The sequence below is a fragment of the Euleptes europaea genome, chromosome 3, assembly GCF_029931775.1.
Source record: "Euleptes europaea isolate rEulEur1 chromosome 3, rEulEur1.hap1, whole genome shotgun sequence".
NCBI classification, from domain to species: Eukaryota; Metazoa; Chordata; class Lepidosauria; order Squamata; family Sphaerodactylidae; genus Euleptes; species Euleptes europaea.
In genome coordinates, this window is record NC_079314.1 from 49,131,626 (window position 1) to 49,152,840 (window position 21,215).

Sequence of the window (21,215 nt, forward strand, 5' to 3'; positions counted from 1 at the left end):
CATAACATTTAAGTTCAACACCCCTGAGTTAGACTTTAGAGAAGGGGTTGTAGCCCAGTGCTATTGCATCTGCTTTGCATGCAATTGCAGAGGATCCCATGTTCAGCTTCTGGCATCTCTTATGATAGGCCTTTGGGAGGGGCCATGGCTCAGTGGCTAGGGTTGCCAGGTCCCTCTTCACAACTGGTGGGAGGTTTTTGGGGCAGAGCTTGAGGAGGGCAGGGTTTGGGGAGGGACTTCAATGCCATAGAGTCCAATTGCCAAAGCAGCCATTTCTCCAGGTGAACTGATCTCTATTGGCTGGAGATCAGTTTTAATAGCAGGAGATCTTCAGCTAGTTCCTGGAGGTTGGCAACCCTATCAGTGGCAGAGTATCTGCTTTACAGTACATGCAGAAGGTCCTCAGCTCAATCCCCAGCATCTCCAATAAAAGGATCATGTAGCATATGATGTGAAAGGGCTCTACCTGAGACACTGAAGAGTCATTGCCTGCCAAAGTACACAATACTGGCCTTGATATACCAATGGTCTGATTCAGTATAAGGCAGTTCACAAGTTCATATTTTCCCTGCCTAAAATTAAGAGCACTATTTCACCATGTATGCTAAGCACATTGCTTCTCAGTGAATAGGAGTCTCAGGGAAATCTCCATAATTGGAAGCATGGAACGTTGCCAGACATTTGGCTCTTATCTTTTGAGGACATGTACAATGTTTTTAAGCGGGCAAAACGTATGAATTGCTCTGTCGATGAACTGTGTGCCTCCCTCTTCTCCCCTCTTTAGCACCCCCTGTTTTGTAGCATTGGTAGAGCGAGATTGGTCAGATTGGAAAGTAAATCCCCCCCCCCCCCCAAGTCTACGGGAACAGAACAGAAAGGAGACGGCACTGAAAACTCCCACTGTTGAAAGGCACTCACAATAACTATCCAAGGTCGTCACTACTTGTTCCTAATAGAACTTCATGTCAGTACTCCCCTATACAAAGACACTCTCCATTCCTCTAAAACATCTGATTAAATGTTTTGAATCCTCCCTCCTTCCCAAGTTGTCTAGTCAAAGAAATATTTTATTTTCACCACTGAAACCAAGCTAGATATGGAGCACCTTCAGTACCTTCCTCCATTAATTCTACCACTGATTACCTTCTTTATTATATCCCATTTCTCAACTTTGATGCACAATTTACACTCTCATATACAACAATGAATTTGCATGCCAGGATCTGTAAATCTATCTTTATGAGTGCCATACATTTTTGTTTTGTCCAGTGGTCCCTCAGTGACCCCCTCCTTCCTGCCCTAGGTTTTTATTGCTGTTTCTGGATGGCTGATCTGTTTTTATAGTGTTCTGTTTTTAATTGTTAGCTGCCTTGGTGGTCCTGATTGGCCAGAAAGGTGGGATATGAATCTTATAAACGAATAACATTAATAAATACATACGTAAACAACATAAACAAATGTGTTCCCTCTAAGCTTATAGCAGCATTTGTTTTAAAAATAAGCTGGAGTGCACCAACATTAAAGAACTGAAGTGTGCCCCGACACTGGTGAACTCGTATGGAAGACTCAGGGCTGGTTCTCCAGCGGAACCACATGTCGACCACTTGGAGCTGCACAATGGGGAGGGAGCTGATAGACCCCAGCCCACTACCAGCCAGCAGCAGCACAACAGATGACTGGCATCCTCTTCTGGCAGGGTCAGCTTGGCCAGGAGGGGCTAGGCGACAGTCTTGTAGCACAGTCCTATGCACACTTACCCAGGAGTAAGCCCTGGTTAATACAGTGGGACTTTCTTCTGAATAAACCTGCACTGTGCTGTGCTAGTAGAAGGTTGTGTGTGTGTAAAGTGCCGTCAAGTCACAGCCGACTTATGGCGACCCCTTTTTGGGGTTTTCATTGCAAGAGACTAACAGAGGTGGTTTGCCAGTGCCTTCCTCTGCACAGCAACCCTGGACTTCCTTGGTGGTCTCCCATCCAAATACTAACCAGGGCTGACCCTGCTTAGCTTCTGAGATCTGACGAGATCAGGCTAGCCTGGGCCATCCAGGTCAGGGCAGTAGAAGGTTAACCCTCATCTTTTGTTCCAAAGCTTGCTTTCCTTGCCTTTGTCCTTGCAAAGTGAATTGCAAGGCAAGGTCCAAAGAGTGGCCAATGGCATTTTCAGCCGATAAAACAGCAACTGATATTGATCTCTGGTCAGATGTCCTCTAGCGAAGATGTGTTTTCATGAGTCTGAACTTGGAAAAAACTGTGCTGGACCGGGACCAGCTGCATGAACAGAATCTGGAACCTTACCTACTAACCTCCATATGACAAGTTATCTTTGACTGATATCACAAGTATCCATAAACACACTTTGGTGCATAGACACTAGATGGGGATTTGAACCTACGCCTCCCAGATCCTAATCTTATACTCTAACCACTATGCCATGCTGGTGAACCAGTGGTGAGACTGCAAAGCACGAGAGACTGCTGGCATGCAGTACGTTTTCTGTGTTGCACTTTTCTGAGGACAGGATGAAAAGCGATAAGACTTACCAAGAGCACAAAGGCCAAGTAGGGTGCCATCTTTTTTAAAGGACAGAAGCAGAGGTGGATGGGGACCTTAAAACAGGCCAGGAGCAAACTGTGCCAAGTGATCCCTGTGGTCCTGTCAACACTACAGGGGCTACTTGGCTGAGATCAGGGCTGCATCGAGGAGGGCAATAGGTGTCAGGCAAGCCTATGCACACCTGGTGCCAGATAAGTGGGTAACAGACCTGCCCAGGATGCACATTTTGATTGCAGAAATTAGAAAGCATTCTAAATCTTAAGCACACTGACATCCTTCTAAATCCATTGAAGGGGATAGAAGCTCTGCTTATTTATTTTATTTTATTTGTATCTCGCCCTTTCCCAACCCATGCTGGGCTCAGGGTGGCTTCCAACACTATGTATCATACAATATAGTTCAAGTATGAGTTAAAACTCAAAATTAAAAGCTTAGGCTTGCTCTGTCAATCTCTGAAATCCAAGCCATCCAAACAAGAGCCTGGTGCTGATCAAAGGCAGTGGTTAAAGTGTCGGGCTATGATCTGGGAGGCCCAAGTTCGAATCCCCACTCTGCCAGGAAAGCTCACTGGGTGAACACACTCTCTTCCTAACCTACCTCATGGGGTTGTTGTCAGGATGGAATGGAGGAGGGGGAAAGGATGTAAGGCCATTGAGAAGAAAGTCAGGATATAAATGACAAAAACAAACTAAAATAAATAATTTGAACATCTGCTTTGGCAAGGACATGCATTTGGTTTTGAAATGCTTTCTACTCTAGCACTGACATTAGTAACATTCACACTCAATGCAAACCAGGCTGATAATTGGCTTTTCTTGTTGAGTGCAAAGACACCCTTAGTTCCTTTATTACTCTATTCCTACCCCCAATGCAACAGCCCCCCACTAATCCCCCCGGTGGATCTAGACTCCCAATTTCAGAATTCCAGGTATCACACAGAACCCCCCAACCATGACATTCAGCTCAGAAGACGGAGGAATCTACACTGCAGTGCATTCTCCTTCTGCAACTGGCTTTACAAACAACTTTCTCTTACCTCCTAGAGACATTCATGCTTTCTTGATGGATGCTTCTCACACCTCTTCCTCCAAGGTCAGCAGTTACTGGAAGGTCCTTGTTCTGTGGCACTTAAAATACAACTCCTAAAATGCTGACTTTGGTGCAACTAGACAGCTTAGAACCTCAAGAAATGCTCCAGAGCTACTGGAGAGACAAGCTGGAGAGACTAGACAGCAAACTCAGTTATGTGTTCTTCTCTCATCAGCTCCTGAGACTTTTATAAACAAGAACAGTGCAGCCCCTGCCAAATCTGAAGCAATAAAGGGATCCCTCCCGCTCCTCTTTCAGAATATCTGTTTATAGAAGGGAGAGGGCGGTAGATGTGGGAAACACGTGCGATATCATGCTGACTTAATTCAGAGTGAAACATATTTGCATGGTTGCCTTTTGCATAAATGAACATTAGCATTCCTTAATCTACAGCCAGGGGAGACTCGATGAATCATTTGGGTTTATTCCAAGGCACAGTCAGAGATTTTCTTATAGCATGTCTTTTCACTCTCTAAGGACCAGTTTGGGGTTTTTTGACATAAAATGTGCAATTCCAGGAAAAAATATTGGGCAGTCCTTAAAGAACATGTGTGCAATTTTCTGCATTACTATTGTCAAATTCCCAGTTCTGAGTATTTTCTCCAGTTCTATATATGCTATGTATACATACCAGCAGGGGAGGAAATTTGGGGACAATCTGTTTGCCAGCAGAGTGCGATCTGAGCTGAGTTGCTGTTCTTCTTCTCTTAGCCTGGATGTGGCCAGAGGCATGAGCTGAAGTCTGTGAGCCACAGCCATCTTGGCCCTTAGCTCCAGTGAGCCAGGCCAATGAATCCAGGACCAGGCCAGTGGTGGCTGAAGAGTTAAGCCTCTTCTCCCTTTCATGGCCCTGAGGCCAACTGAGACTGCAGGAGGCTACAATTTGCATCAATGGACTGACCATGAGTCTGGCTGAGCCCTCCAGTTTGTTTAAGCCTTCACACAGCAGAAAAATTGAAATTTCTACAGGGCAATGTTGAAGGGGGATAGATATGTTTCTAGTACATGGCTAAATGCTTCTGTTACATGTCTTTTACCCACCCTATCACAGGCTGTGATCAATGCTGGATGGAGAACAACTGCAACCTACCATCATGGCAAGAACATAAAAAGATCCCTGATGGATCAGACCAGTGGTCCATCTAGTCCAGCATCCTGTTTCACACAATGGCCAACCAGTTACTCTGGAGGGCCAAAAACAGGACAAGGAAGCTGAGGTCTGCCCTCCTGTCACTAGGATTCAGAGGTTTACTGCCTCTGAATGTGGAAGTTCCCTTTTGTCACCATGGCTAGTAGCCACTGATAGAGCTCTTGATAGAGCTATCCTCCATGACTAGGGCTGCCATTTGCCCAGTTATGGGCAAATCAACTGGGCTGCCTGGCACCCCTCAGCTGGCCAGCAGGTAGAAGCAGGCCAGCTGAAGGGGGGCAGCAATCCATTATTGGGGCAACTCTTCTGGTCCTCTGTGTCCACTTCCAGGTAGTCAATTACCAAACAGGGAACCTAGGAAACAGCTGCATAGACACATCCGCCATCAATATTACTATGGGTGGCTATGAGTCTTTTTTTGGGACTTGCTGGCTTTTCCCAAGCCCCATACCATATTAGCCAGCCAGCCATGCCCTGGCCCTCTGTGCTTTTCACTCTTTTGCTTCCTCTGTCCTTGACTATTGGCCACCTGCCTCTATTTTCCACACTGTCAGAAACCAAGTTCCACTCAAGTGTTTTAAAAATTAATTAATTAATTAATACACCACTTTTCCCCCTAATTGGGACCCAAGGCAGCTTACTTCATTCTCCTCTCCTCCATTTTATTTTCACAACAACCCTGTGAGGTAGGTTAGGCTGAGAGTGTGATTGGCCCAAGGTCACCCAGTGGGCTTCCATGGCATGCAAGGGGATTCAAACTTGGATCTGCCAGATACTAGTCTGACACTCTTAACTGCTACACCACACTGGCTCTCTATTACCCAAAAAACAGACACTCCGATTTTCCTGTTTTTCCAGCATGAGTTCAAAAGCCATCTTAATAGTTTGTGCCATAACAGTTATTAATGGCTTGTACAAATGTGAATTGACAGTTCTGACATCTTTCCAAAAGTGTCAGTGTTTCTATAACTCACACATTTTAGCTCTAAACAAATATTGTTCAGCCTCCTCACTGAATAATTTTAAGAGCAGTTCTGGACTGGTGAGGTGACACTTCAGGGGTTTTGTTTTCATGACTAAAATGGTGGTGGTGCAGGGTGAGCGCACAGCGATTTGGGGCTTATTTTGTATAGAGAAAACACTGAATTGTTAACATGAGGTATAAAAAGCACAGCCATGTTGAGACTAGGTTGTGGAAAACTTTCATTAAAGCCATCCATCTTCTCGCTCTTCTTCCCTGACAGTCACGAGTGCAAAAGGAGTCATTTGGATTGCAGTCATAAACTGCAGGAGACGAACTAAAACTCAGCAGAGCCCAAAAGGAAAGAAAAAGGATACTGCTCAAAGCTAGGGAATCCAACCTCCAACTGGGGCCCGGAAATCTCCTAGAATTTTATCCATCTCTAGACTACAGAGATCAGTTCCCCCTGGAGGAAACAGTTCCTTTGGAGGGTGGAATCTATGGCATTATACCCAGCTAGGGTTGCCAGGTCCTCCCTCTTCACCAGCAGGAGGTTTTGGGGGGCAGGTGGTTATGCACGCGCACGGCCGCACGTGATGTGCTTACGTCACTTCTTGGTTTCACGATGTGGTGCTTCCGGGAGGAAGCCCAGAAGTAACATAAGCATGCCACGTGCGGTCGCCACTCCAAGCAGGCAGCTGGAAAGACAGGTAATTGCCCACCAGTTCCAACAACCTGGTAACAGTATACCCCGCCCTCCCAGAAACTTCCCAACCCAGAGTCAAAGCATCTCTGCACATCTTGATCCCAAATGGCAAAAGGAAATACAGCATGGAGTACTATGACTTTGGTGGATCGCTCAATATGCCCTGTTCTTCTGGACTACATTGAGAGATAGTGTAGTAGGGATGGCGTCTAGGGGTGGAGAAGACTTCTCTGCACTGGAAAAGAGGCACTGCATCCAACCATCCTTCTTCTTACTGCTTTTCCAACATGTACCCGGGAGACGCACTATGGGCCCGTTTGAAGGATTAAGGTAGAACTCTTCAGCAAGCATGCTTACTAGAACACGAATCCAAATTTAGGGTTGCCATCCTCCAGGTGGAGCCTGGAGATCTCCCAGTATTACAGCTGATCTCCAGATGACCAGAGATCTCCACCCCCAAAATCTCCAGGAATTTTCCAACCTGGTGTTGGCAACCCTATGACTGAACCTTTTCTGCAGAAACACGGTTTGGAATAATAGTCTAAGACTGTTTTCAGACAGCCACATGAAATTACTTTAGTAACCCAGGACCAACTCGCTTGAGGTGGATTCTCACTTTACTATGAGAGAGCAGCGCTAGCTGAGGTCTTAGGTGGTCCCACCATTCTGGATTTTGCACTGTTGGTTAAGGACCAGTATGGAGCAGTAGATAAATAAGATGATGGGTAAGACTGCCATGTTTAAATTGTTAGTCAGTATGCAGTTCGCTCAGTGAACTTGGGCTACTAGGGTTGCCAAGTCCCTTTTTGCCACTGGCAGGTTTCTGGGGCGGAGCCTAAGGAGGGTGGGGTTTGGGGAGGGGAGGGACTTCAATGCCGTAGAGTCCAATTGCCAAAGTGGCCATTTTCTCCAGGTGAACTGATCTCTGTCGGCTGGAGATCAGTTGTAATAGCAGATCTCCAGCTACTATCTGGAGGTTGGCCACCCTATTGGCTAGTGGTCACTACCTCTGATTTTAAATCTACCTCACAGAGTTGTTGGGAGAGCGAATGAGACAAACGGGTAGCGCACACTGGACGTGGTGGACTCTTTCCCTTGGGATTTCTCTATGGGCTACAGAATACTACACATTTCCTTACGTCCTCTATTTTCCCAGACTGATGGAGACACGACGGCGTCCCTCTGACGACAGGAGAGAAAGGGCTGCAAACTACATATCCCACAATGCATTGAGACCCAGATTCCGAATTGGAAGGGTTTGTTTTTTTTAACTGGCTGCCCACTTCAACAGGGTTGGTTCCAGGTCGCGAGCTTTGTTTAAATTCACCAATAAGAAGACTCCCCATCAGGCAGGTAGGCGGAGCTGCCGTTTCAAATGTGTCGGCGGGAGGCGTCACTGAAAGCCCTATGCGCTGTTTCCAGGGTAACTTTCGTGAGCTGGGTTGGTAGAGACGGCGCTGGTCAAAGGGGGGCGGGGGTGCTGCGGCGGGTCCTCCAAGTACAGTTGGCCGGTAACGGCTCTTAGACGTGGAGGGGAGGGGCTGGCCGGCCGACGGCCCTCCTGGAAGACGCGGCGAGTTTTTTGAACTGCCGGTCCAGAGGACCCTATACAGGTACCCGCTTGGTTGAGCGGCTTTGAATTGGTGCGTTCACTGACTTAGACCTTTTGTATACCGTCTGTCCAAAAATTGCTCAGGAATCTTGCAACGCAATCAAACAGTCCTCCCAAGTACCAGTAAGCGAGCCAGCAATGTTTAAGCTTTAGGGGCGCAGGTGAGGGGTGTGTGTTGAGGAATCTCTAAACTTTATCTTTATCCCGACCTGGAAGAAGTTCTGCTTAATCCTAAATACGTGAGGATAGGTTGTGGCAGGCTGAAGTTTCACCCAGGAAAAATAAGGAAGGCCTCTTATAAAGAATCTTTGTCATTGGTAACGTTTGGACCCCCTTGGAAAATAGACTGCTTTTAGTGGAGCTGGAGTAACTTAAATAAATTATTATCTTTCTGTCGTTGTCTACTAAGCGTTCCCAAACCCATGTGATGCTCAAAGTAGGAAAGCCACTTGTTTTCCTGAGGAAATGAAAGATGGAGCACTGTTTTAGAAAGAAATAATAATTATCATCACCATCCTTATTAACTTCAACTCACTGGGATTCAAGGCAGATTATAAACTATGATAAAAATGATAGTCAAACATGAAAGACATCTAACCAATGCAAATTGCGCCGTATCGTCTGAAATCTCTTTGAAATGTGAAGATGTTTGTTTTTACATAGCCAATAATCTGCTGAATCTATTTCATGCTTTCCCATTTCAGTAACTGTCAAGGAGTGTGACTTCTTTGTAAGAAACTAGGAGTTGAGGATAAATAATATGCTTGCTGCAAAAACTTGCTGCAGCTTGAACTTGCAAAGAAGATTGCCTCCAGAGTTTTCTGCAGTATTTTGAAATTCCATTATGGTTTTGAGACTGTGGTTCCCACTTCTCATAACTTGCACTAATAGATCCACAAATGTTGTGGAAGCTTGCTGGGTGATGCCAGTCACACATGCTCAGCCTAATTATTTTATTTTGTAAGCTGCCTTGGGTGGTTTCCCTTGAGAGGTAACGTAAACATTTCTTTTAATAACGAAATAACCTATCTTACAGGGTTGTTGTGTTGGTAAAATAGAATGAAGGAGAATGTTGTAAGCCACTTTGGGTCCCCATTGGGGAGAAGAGTGGGGAATAAATGAAGTAGATAAATTATGTTATACATCAGAATGGCAAAATGCTATGTTGTAGAATTATAGTAAATCAGAGCTTACATGATCTGATTCTTTGCCCAAAGAGAGGGTCCCTCATCACTACTATAAATGAACTGTTTCAATTCGTGTTCTATTTGCCACAAGTAGAGAGCTGGAATAATTAAGATGTACAATGCCATATAGAACAGTTGTATGATTCTTGCTGCACTGTCTGGTTCACTGAGCTTCAAACACACAATCATTGTGTAATTTCTGTAGTAACCCCTATTTTGGGAATAAAGGATTCCTTTATTTGATTGATTTGTATGCCACCCTTTCCCTACTTTCAGTCAGGCTCAGAGCGGCTTACACCATACTAGGACAGTTAATAGCTTGGGCTGCCCATTAAAGGATTGTAACAGCAATTGGAGCAGCTTTTTGGAACCAGTAATATAACTTTTGGTGCTTGCTTTGGTTTTAACAAACTGGGTTGATGTGTGGTGTGGAAACTCTTTTTGTAGTTATACCATGGAAGAAGGGAAACTGGCTGAGGATTCAGAATGTAAAATGTCAGAAATCAAACCTGATGAGTGCATCAATAATGGTAGGTGGTAAAATACTACTACAATATCGTTATTTGAGTTTCTTTATAGTGATTGTAGTGGGGTCAATTTGATGTTAATTTGGATTCACTCAGTTAACCAGTAGAAAAGCTTCAGTGCATGAGGAACTGGTACCCAGTTAATTTTTAGGAAGAATGAGAAAGCCAGAAAATCCAGTTTTGAGCTCAGATGGGAGACATCTAATCCTTCCTGCCTTGGTCAACCTTTTCACGGTCTGACCCATAAAGTACTGTAGGCAGAAAATGTGCCTGAGGTCACTTGGGCAAATAAGTTGGATCACATTCTTCAGGCTATTGACCCTGTAATCAATATGTCTCTTCTGTTTTCCTTACTCTTCAACTTGATAAGAACATAACAGGTACCTACTGGTTCAGACCAATGGTTCATCTCGTCCAGCATTCTTTTCCACACAGTGGCCAACCAGCTACCAACAATACAGGCCAAGGCTTTCTCTTAATATTGCCTCCTAGCACTAGTTTTCAGAAGCTGACCGCCTCTGGACATGGAGGTTCCCTTGGCTAGTACCTTTAGTATGACACTTAGTTTTTCCTACGCAAAGTTAGCTGAATTTTGAACCACTGCAGTGAGTATCTCACCTTTGACATTAATGGTAGTTACTGAGCTGATCCTTGTGATTAAGTCAGTAGCAATAATTTGGATGCAATTAAATATAGAATCACCACCAAGACCCTGATTTGATGATTCTCTGGATCTGCTGCCTTTGTGCTGCTTGCACTGACCTGTCCATATGAATTTGCTGGATAGATGTCTGGTGCTGTTGACTTTGACAGAGCAAGTTAGCTGCTTTGGGAGTGGGAAGAGGATGAAGGGGCAGATTCTATACACTATTTGGCAGTTGGAAGATCAGTAGAAGGTGAAGGTTTCAGTGTGACTAAAAGTAATATCATAGTATTTGAACTGGAGAAAATGTCATAGTAAATGATGTACCATTGTAATTTCAGACGTTCCCCATCTCTCTGATGAAAAATTTGATTTTGACCTTTCGCTGTCTCCTTTGAGGTAAATAAAGAACACACTGTACTTTTTGGTACTTAGAGAGCTGGCTTTGTCAGGCATTTGACTGATGTTATCTGTTTTAGTGAAAATGAAGATGAAGTATTTGTTGGACCCATGGGCCATAAAGAGAAATGCATTGCCGTGTCTATTGAGGCCTGTGATGGGGCTGAAGGGAGCATCCCACCACCGCCTGCAGATAACCTGATGTGGAGCCCACTTGCTGGGGAGAAGTTTGCAGAAATTGTTAAAGAAGCTCACATGGTAGCTCTTCAGCTACAAAGTGGAAGCAAAACTAAAAGACCCCATGCTAACCAGGTGGGAGATCAGAGACCGGAGTCTGTGGAAAAATTTGTGCAAGAATCAAAGTCCAAACTGAAAATCTTCGAGTCGAGCACTAAGAAAGAGAGAACCCCCAGGTCTGTGAAGAGAGAGACTTACTGTGTGTGGGAAAGCCCAGTATCTCAGCTTCCACCTTCCTTTCAGAAGCATTCAAGGCAACTGGTACAAGTGATGGACAACTTGAATTCTCCAGTAATGCCTCAGGAAGGATCTAGTCCTAGAACAAACAAATTGCCCAAATCGTTCATTACACAGGTAGCACAAGGTTGTAGTAACAAAGACGATAAAAAATCAAGCAAGCTGCAGACTGTAAAAACTTCGCATGTGTTTGGAAACAACTGCTTAGTGGTGGAACAGGTAAAGATTTTTCCTGTTTAATATTTTTTCTAATCCTGCCCTTCTATCATGGGCCATGTACATTGTTCTACCCTCTTCTGTTTTGTCTTTGCAGCAACTTATGGAGGCTGTTAAATAAGTTATGTCATGATAATCAGTATAGGATCTCCTGAAATGAAATGTCTTTGCTACATCTTGAGTTGATATGGGTACTGTAGCAGAGATTTCCCCCTGCTCTTTCAGTATTTTTCCTAGTAATTCCTTGTCTGAATTTTAAAAAACAACAACATAAGGACAGGACTGTGTTTTATTTAACGAATATAGGCACACCTGCAAGTTATCTGCCTTCCACAGAAAAGTAAAGTCTGGAAGGAAGCAATAATTTAAGTGAATGGTATGTGGCAAATCTACAGGGGCAGGATGGCCAAAATGACCACCAAATAATGTCTTCAGCCCTGGGATTTATTGGCCTGTCAGCTGCTGATTCCTGGAGATATGTTCCAGTGGCTGACTGACAGCTCCATGAGGCAAAAACTTAGTATAACCTCAAATAATATTTTCTTTGGGCTGGCCTGTATGTGCATTGGATAATTTTGCCTGTATGTTGGTTTTATGGGTTGTCTTGAGTGTGAATACCAACTGGTCGTGATAACACTAAATGTCTGCTTTGTCACATTTTTGTGGACTTCCAGTAGGTGATAATTTCATCCTTTGTTAGAGAGTTATTTGCAATGGCCCATGAGTAGATAATGGGAATAGTCGAGTTAATATATCAATAAGCAAGCATACAATCTTTCAGGTTGAGGCCTCTAATTAATTTTTCAATCTTGCAGCCAGAATCAAAGAGCCCATACCGCCCTCCCAGCAGGAAGCATTTGAAAAGCATGGGATCACTTGAAAATATCTCTAGCAAATTAAGTATTGTTCCAGATGCTAAAGACTCTTCCATGGTGCAAGACAAGAGAAGGCTTCCTACCCCTAGCAAGGTGACTGGTTACTCTTAATGAAGGCACAATGTCTAGCTCTGTAGTTGACCAATAATGACATGCTTATTGTTTTATACCTGTGATATTTGAGCCTGGTAGACACACACCCCGGGGTGTTGACTCACCACACAACGAGGAAGAGCAAGCTTGGTCACATTGGCCCTGCCTCCGTAATTACCAGGTAATCTGCAGAGCGAGACCATGTGGAATAAGTGGCTGCATGTACCCTCCCACCAGTGATCAACCGTGCTGCTTTCAGAAGCAGGGGTTCTCATGGCCACTTGCTCCACACGGCCTGACTCGACAGATGACCAGGCAATTGAGGAGGCAAGGGACAGGACCAGCACAATCATGCCTGGTTTCCCTCCTTGTACAATGAGTCAATGTGCTAGGTATGTACCGGGCTTAGGCCAATGGCCCTTGGTCAATGTAGGAAGTCTTTCTGTGAAATCCATATAAGGGAATGCGATGAGCAAAGAACCTTTCTGTAGAATAATGGATTTAGGTCTGATTGAGTTTAGTGAGGAGGGTTCAGAATATGCTACATGAAAATGTATGGACTGGAAGAAATAAAGACAATTGTGTGCAAACTGAGAATTGTCCAGGGAAATAAAAAATAAAGGTGTATATTGTTGTGGATCAGTGAGTCCAGTAACCCACCCTGTAGGCACTTCACTTGCTGCCCGTCAGTTACAAGGCTCAATTTAAGGTATTAGCTGTCACATAGAAAGCGCTTCATGGCCTTGAACCCTCATATCTGTGAGCCCGCCTCTCCCCCTACACTCCACCACAACAGTGTTGCTCATCAGAGCAGGGTATTCAGCGGGTGCCAGCCTGCAAGTGGCATAATCAACAACTGCCCATATGCGTGCCTTCTCTGTTGTGGCCCCCACCTTGTGGAATGGCCTACCTGAGGAGGTCAGGAAGACTCCGACTCGCATGGCTTTCCACAAACTGCAAAACTGAAATATTCAAGAGCACTTTTCTATTGGAGGCAATAGAGTTGCACTGTACTAAATGTTTCACAAAAGTATTTTGATAAATTATTAGGGACTGTGGTCTATACCAAAGCTTCTTAAACTGTGGGTCACGACCCCATATGGGGTCACATAACTTAATGGGGGGGTTGCGAAAAATTTGGCAACAGTACATGGTAAAATTATATGTATACCAAAGAATTGTTTTAAAATTTCTTTATGATTTATATCAGTAAATGTTTGTTTTGTATACCTATTTTATATACCCGGGGTGATGTAAAAATTTCTCAGGCAAAAAGGAATCGCGAGTGAAAAAGTTTAAGAAGCCCTGGTCTATACTAATGCGTATAGCTTGCTGAAACTAGGATCCTACTATACAGTGTTTGCATCATTTAATGTGTCCTGTTAATACTTACGTTTTGCTTCAGTTCTACAACCCTAATTCCTATTGCATTGTTCATTTAATGTTCCATCCTGTTGATTGTATTGACTCATTCTATGTAATCTGCCTTGAGTCCAAGTGAGAAAGGCGGATTATAAATAAATAAATATATCCAGAATATAATTACAAGAGTTATTCTTTCCTGCAAGTTGTATGGCTTCTTGACAGTTCTGTATCTGCATAAAATGCTAGTTCTAAATGTTATGGAAACACCACCTTGCAGAGTATGTTGTTTTGGATCTACAGAACTTCTGTGGGGAGCACCTGGTTATTTGAGTGGAGTTGCTGCTTCATTTCAGTAAGACAGTACTACAGTGAAGATGCAATCCTGTACATGCTTACTTGGGAGTAAGCACCACTGAACACAAAAGGGCCTGTTTCCAAGTAAACGTGTACATGTGTATGTTTGAAGTATGTTAGACTTAAGATCTCTTAATGTCTTCATAGCTAAGTATGAAGACAACACAACTGAAGCCACCTAATGATGTTCAAATGCGGAGGAACACTTTATCTTCATCATCATCCTCACTTTCTAGCATGAACTCAAGCTTGAATTCAAGTCTGTCCATCTCCCCTAAAAGAGGAAAAGGTAAGCAGGACAAACTTAGTGGTCATGCACCAGCATTTATTTATTTGCTTTATTTATACTCTGCCTTTCTTTCCAAGGAAGACCCAAAGCAACATAAAACATTCTCCCTGCCCCTCTTTTATCCTCACAACAACCCTGTGAGGTAGTTTGGGCTCAGGGTTTCCATGGCAGTATAGGGACTAAAACCTACATGGCCCAGGTGCTAGTCCGACCTCTAATCACACTGAAGAGACATCTAATCAGCTGGCATATAAACTGCTCACCTGTTGAATGTAAGGCAGAAGGTATATGAGGGAGATGGTCTTAAGTTCTTGTTCTGTAAATAGTAACTGCCCAGCTCTGGTATTTAGCACAGAGGATCAGAAAAAAGTGTTTATAGGGAGACCAGACCCCAAGCTGTTCGTGAAGAGCAGACCTGAGTACAAAACATAACCATGACCCTCTCCTCAAAAGCAGGCAATAATTCTGTAGGTTCTGGATAATGCAGATGACATTAAAAGAGAATTCCTCCCATCACTTGTGATGGAATTGAATCTAGGAATGTGTCTGTCTCTGTCTTTGGTTATGATGCAACTCATTTCATGAGCATACTTGCTCTTGAGGACACTTAACGTTTTTTGTTTGCTCTGGGTATGAACACTTTGGACAAGACCATGAATCCAAACACAAAATGCTAACTTACTGACAAACAAAAATGATGGTGGCCAAAATACATCAGGTGCATGATTCTGAAACAATGGAGTGAGTTAGATTAACCTAATGTAATTTGTTATCAAGCAATACAGTAATGATGTAACTTGCTTGGAAGTTAAACATTTCTCTTGGAATGCTTAGGCATTCTGAGGCATCAAATAAAATTGCTGCTTCTATCCATGGTTCTTTTTTCTCTTCCATTATTGAAATCTGGATTGCAAGTTTCACAGTAAGGACCTGGCTCTTCCGTGGTATTTTTAAAGTGCTGTGTTCATTGATTCTACGTTAATGTTAAGTGACACGACAAAATTACAATTTTATTTTCTAGTTAAAACAAATATTGTTGCAAAAGCTTCTACATGTGGCTCCGGGGTCTCCTCTGGGACAACCAAGGTAGCTATGGTTAGACCTATGAGAGTGTCATCGGTGCAGGCTTCCCATTCAGACATGTCTGGGAAGCAAGAGAGATCAATCTGCGCTACAAAAGGAAACACTTCTATGAATGTGGCCAGATACAAAGCTGCTTTTGAATCCAAGACTTCAGGCAGTGGGATTCGGGGAATGAGTTTGGATCCTAGACTACAAAAATCATCACAGAAAAGCATGATGCAAGAAAGAAGAGGCAGTCCCTGTTCTGAAAATAAAATGGTTCCCTCCACAAAGGAAGGTAAGAATACTAATGTAATGTTTTCACTCTTTTATGTGAGTTGTCTTATTTGTAATCTCTAAAGAAACCTTTCTGTAGGGTTCTGAGGTGACGTGTTATGCTGCCTCCTTGCCTTCCTTAGTGTTCCCTTCTTATTTTTGCTGCCACTAAAGGCTCTTGCCTTAGAATTCTTAGTTGGCCTGAAGAACAGGATGGTTTAGTTATAACTGGTAGAATGACAAAACGTTCAGCACGTGGGTGACTCAGAGATAAAAGGGGATCCTTACTCAAAATAAAACAGTTGTTTCCTCTTAAACATAAATAGAATTTATTTAGAAGTGAGACAACATAATAGTTTTTGTATTGTTAATATGCACAATCGTTTCAGATAGGCATACAGTTCTTCTTTATCTAAAGTTCCTTAAACAGACTTAGCCACAAAGGCTTATTTTATCACTTGGTACTTAGGCTCATAACTTCCACCCAGAACACCGATTTCTCTCCCACTGGCAACTCACTCCATTAACTCTTGCACACAAAGCGTCTAAGAACAAACCAGTCAACTCTTCACCGTAGAGTAGAGCTTCCATCCAATCATAACACACTTAAATCAGCAGCAAGAACGGTCCTTGCAAGAACCTGGAAACAAGCTCAAACACCTGAAATAGAAGACTGGAAAGAAAAACTACTGGATTATGCCACTATGGCTAAGATGACTTTCGAGATAAACTTAAAATCTAGTGAATCCACTGAGCAATTTCATGATAAGTGGGTGTCATTTTACATGTATATGAATTCCAGCTAATTGAAAACGATGGTTATGTATTATGGTTATGTATCATTTAACTCGTTATAAAAAAAATGTTAAGTAACTTCAGATCACATAATAGAATATTAACATAAGTAGAATAATAAATCGACACCTGGTATTAGTTCTTTTTTACTTTATCTTTCTCAGTTTAGAGAATGTTTCATAATGTACATTTGAATTTATTTCTTATTTTTGTATTGTTTTTATACTTATAATACTTATCCCCCCCTTTTTTTGTTCCTGTACCCCTTCAATTATATAAATAAAATCTTAATAAAAATAATAATAATAATAATAACACACTTAAATCTTCCATCCAGCCCCTCTTTCTTACCCTACAGACCTGCATTTTAAATCACAGCAACATACACCCTGACCTGGATAACCCAGGCTAGCCTGATATCGGAAGCTAAGCAGGGTCAGCCCTGGCTAGTATTTGGATGGGAGACCTCCAAGGAATACCATGGTCATGACGTGGAGACAGGCAATGGCAAACTACCTCTGAACCTCTCTTGCCTTGAAAACCCTATGGGGTTGCCATGTCAGTTGTGACTCAACGGCAAAAAACCCAGTAAAGCTCCACATTAAAACATAGAAATAAAACACACACAACATTTACAAAGTAAAAACATCACAACTAACCTGATCCAAGGGTTTCAATTACACCAGTTTCATTAGAATACCATGGGGATTTTTATACTCAGCACTTTTATGATGGATCAGGACTGAATTGAGGATATGAATGTGCTTGGGAAGTTTAAGATAATCTCTGGAGTCATATCTTTCCTCTTAGGTATGTCTTCAGAAAATGGAGTGGTGAGAGTATTGCAACCAATTGCATTCCTATCAGGTGGCAATGTTGGAAGGTAATCTCTTTTAATACTTGTTTTCATCTGTGTGCTTCTGTCTGTGTTCTTCTCTTGGGCCATTCTGTACAGGCATTAGTAGTATTGTGAGAAACCTTGGGGCAGTGACTTGGAGCATCATCTGGGGAACTTGCAGCCCCAGGAACTGCTTTCAAGCAGTGTTGAGGGGTTGCTGACCTTAGTAGTCCAATATGATTGCCCCTATTCCCCAGTATGTGCATTTTTAAAAATTTTATGATCTAAGTGATGATGGTGGTCTGACTTACTAGGCCACATTTTGGGGCAGAAGCATATATTCTCAGCTGTCTTGTGCACTGACAAACTTGAAATTTGGGGTACTTGTATTTGCTGCTGAGCGTGTTGGATCTGTTAACTTCTTCCCCTGTCTCTTTACTTCCTCTGTTAAAGAGTGCTGTGCCGAGTGTAACTTGAGTTTGGGTTCAAAATCAGGAACCTTTACTCTTGCAGTCAACGGCACTTCTCTTTGTAGACTGTCCTATGGTGCAGCACTCTTAGCTGGAAAGGGTATCTTCTTATCTCTCATAACTGGCTTGAATTGTTAGCCATTCATGATACACATTGGACTGCTTGCTTGCCAATAGCACTTCAACAGCTCAGGTAAATATCTGGAATGAGTTTTTAAAGCCTGTCCACAGTATTGCTGGAATAGGGTTTTGCTGTGGCAGGACTTAACTTACCTGAGAATCTGGAGAGCTGCTGCCAGTTGGAATAGACAGTACTGAGCTTAAGGCTGCCTTGCAGAAAAAAATATTGATATCTCGCTGTTGGACTGCAATGTATTTTATTCTGAATGTGCTCTTAAATGAAGATGGAATAATTCAGTTGTGGTTTTGTTGACGCTTCTAAGAACTCTGCATGTATCCTTTTAGTAATGTTGCAGTCAGCCCACCCGTCAAACAGTTGGAAGAACGGACTGTGTTAAATTCCTGTTCTTCAATAAAGTCTATCCTGACTCCAGCCAGTATAAAGCGTTCTGGATTGCCTACACCCGTTGGCCGTCGTATGTCAGAACTTCCAGCAAGGACACCCAAAACTGTGCCTAGATCAATGTCTTCACCCAACCTTCCACCTTTTCGCCAAGTCTCTAGCTTGCTATCCAAAAAGACTTCAGAAGCTAGGTAAGTCTAGCCTTAGTAAAATCAAGTCAGTGCTATACATGTATGTTGTCATGGATTGTACTTGTAGTCTTTCTCAGTTCTGCTGACTCCATCTTAGCATTAATATGACCTACCTAAAACCACTATCAAGTATCCTCTGTAATCATAGGATGCTGTGTTAGCAGGAGCCTTGCAGTGTTGTTGAGCTACTTCAGAGTTAAACTGAGGTCTGAATAATCTAGGATTAGGCTGTTGCATGTGAAGGCAGATTTCTTTTACCACTTAAGAACTAAATATGTGGCTCATGAGTTCTTGTTAAATATCATAATTTGTGACTGGAAGCTTTCAAATGGTACTTTTACTGAGCCCTTTTATCGAACCAGGTACGTCTTACACAGTATATAACACAATCTGCAGATTTCTTATATGCAGGGTGTTTGAGTGTGACGCACAATTCCATGTCTTATACATGTTCCACAGAACTAAGGCTGAGTGTGTACATTCAGTGTCAAACCTCAGTTTGCTATACTGAGATGAGCAAAAAATCAGGATCTGCTGTGCTTGTGCATACCTACCTGCAAATACCTGCTATTCTTGTTCTTGCAAAGCAGTTGAATTACTTGCATTTACTATTTGGAACGGAACTTGACCAGATTCTGTATAGAACTTTCAAAACTCTCTTCCTGTGTAGTTCTAAAAGGGCAAAAGAAAGCCATGTGCAGGCAGCCCACAGCTCATCGACATCTTCCTCTGAAGGAGACTTGTTTCCCCCTCAAGCTGTGTCTGTTGCACTTGATTTTTCACCCGAGAAGTCCCCTTCAAACAAACAGGACTTAGCTGAAAATCAAAAACCAGCTAAAGAAACACAAACTAAGGAGGTAAGCTGCAGTTTTGTTGTCTTTTTAGAAAGCCATTCTGTCTAAACGAAGTAGGAAGCATCTTCTGCTTCAGAGTAGATTCAGATGGCATTTTTTAAAGATGCTGGCGCCCTCCAGTGTCTTTCTTTGATAAGCAGCCTTTGATGGAAGAACATCCATGTGAAGTACCATTATTAATGCAGTTCACCCCCATTTCTTATATCAGGTTTGTGCTGTGCAGAAAAGTTGCAGTCTACTAGGATTTCTAAAAAATAAACCCAGATTGTGGAGGTGCGGAGTATAAATAAAAGTCAATAACTGATGCTGTTATAAATGACTGCCTCCTAATAGTATTTTTGTGGCCATGGCAGCTAGCTTGGGTAGTGATTTTAAGAAGGTACAAGGGGGTCTCATGAAGAGTGGTAAAGGTCCAAATCTAGATGCCCAGATCTAGGCCAACAGGAAGATGTATTTTAGTCAGTCGTCATACCATCATTTTGTTCATGACGGCGCTTCAACTCGAATGAGGTGGAACTTACTACAGGATGTTCAGCAAATGAATATCTGAAACACTGATGTTTTCTATCTAGGGTTTATTGATAGACATTGGGATAGACACACCACCAGTTGCCCACCAGGAATGTGAAAATAAGCCTCTCATTGATTTCTTTAACACCCCTGAAATGATTAAAGCCCTTCCACTGAAGCCAACAGAACAGGTGAGGTGAATCCGCATTTTATTTTCATTTTTAATGTAGTTTGTGTGTGTGTTTATGCTGGCTTCAGAAAAAATCTTGGTTAACTGCATACAATCAGACAGACATCTCCTTATAGTGTATACAAAGATTGTATAAGCACATGTGTGACCTTCAAAAGCTTAACCAGGTAGCTGTAACCCTAACTAGGGTTGATATTAGGTAGCCATAACAAGAAAATAATTTGAATTTTGTGTTGGGGTATGGCAGTGTGTACAAAAGCAAGAGTATTGCCCTAGACTAATTAGTCAATGGCATTCCAAAGGTACAAAGATCAACTAAATGTTTAACATTTTTTGTTCTGCTTCCAGCTACTAGACCTGGGCTCTCCTCTTATTTATCTCAGTCCTGAAGGAAATAAAGAAAATCTGGATTCTCCTCTATTAAAGTTCTGATCTCCTAGACCTAAAAATTCATCTCTAAACTTGGAAGAGTTTCACATGCATGTGTGAGTGGTGTTTAGCTATGGAAGTATTTCACTGAGGTACTGGGTGTAACATACTTGAAAACTCTGAGATAACTGCATGTAGTTTAAACTATGAATACATGATGAGTAAGACTTGTTGCTGCTAGGAAAAATAGGTTTAATTGCTTAATTTAATTTTAACTAGAGATTTTGATTATCACAGCCAATGGCCTGTACAATGTTTAAAATATGCTGTTGATAGATATGAACTGTAAAACAAAGCAGAATGTTATTTGAAGTTAGTAATATCATGGGCTAAATAAAGAAATGAATTTTCTATCAATATTGCATTGTTTGTACTAGAATCAATAAGCAAATATTTGCTTTGAGTTTGTACTTCATCCCTCTTGTGAATACTATAGAAGACTTCAGGCTAATTTTGTGGTTGGGTACCCATATTCTAACTGCCAGTAAATGTGTTCTAGAGCCTTGCCATATAGGCTACTGTAATTTGCCATACATTATGAACTACATAATGCAGACAAATATCTTACAATGGAAAGATTTTTT

General features: G+C 42.4%; 1 protein-coding gene across 1 annotated transcript; it reads left to right on the plus strand.

The window, feature by feature from the left end:
• Positions 1-9,712: 9,712 nt before the first annotated feature.
• On the plus strand, positions 9,713-20,696 carry GTSE1 (G2 and S-phase expressed 1). The gene is made up of 11 exons (XM_056847110.1): positions 9,713-9,788; positions 10,770-10,827; positions 10,908-11,520; positions 12,333-12,485; positions 14,352-14,493; positions 15,515-15,853; positions 17,437-17,509; positions 18,400-18,648; positions 19,319-19,505; positions 20,075-20,203; positions 20,551-20,696. Exons 1-11 carry the CDS (start codon positions 9,713-9,715, stop codon positions 20,632-20,634), a joined length of 2,103 nt encoding a protein of 700 aa, XP_056703088.1. The 3' UTR covers positions 20,635-20,696.
• The last annotated feature ends 519 nt before the right edge of the window (positions 20,697-21,215 follow it).

Bases quoted from the DNA above. Each gene is read 5' to 3' on its own strand.
- GTSE1 (XM_056847110.1), top strand. From the start codon at position 9,713: ATGGAAGAAGGGAAACTGGCTGAGGATTCAGAATGTAAAATGTCAGAA. The intron at 9,789-10,769 runs GTAGGTGGTAAA...TTGTAATTTCAG, and splicing joins TGATGAGTGCATCAATAATG to ACGTTCCCCATCTCTCTGAT. The intron at 17,510-18,399 runs GTAATCTCTTTT...GTATCCTTTTAG, and splicing joins TCAGGTGGCAATGTTGGAAG to TAATGTTGCAGTCAGCCCAC.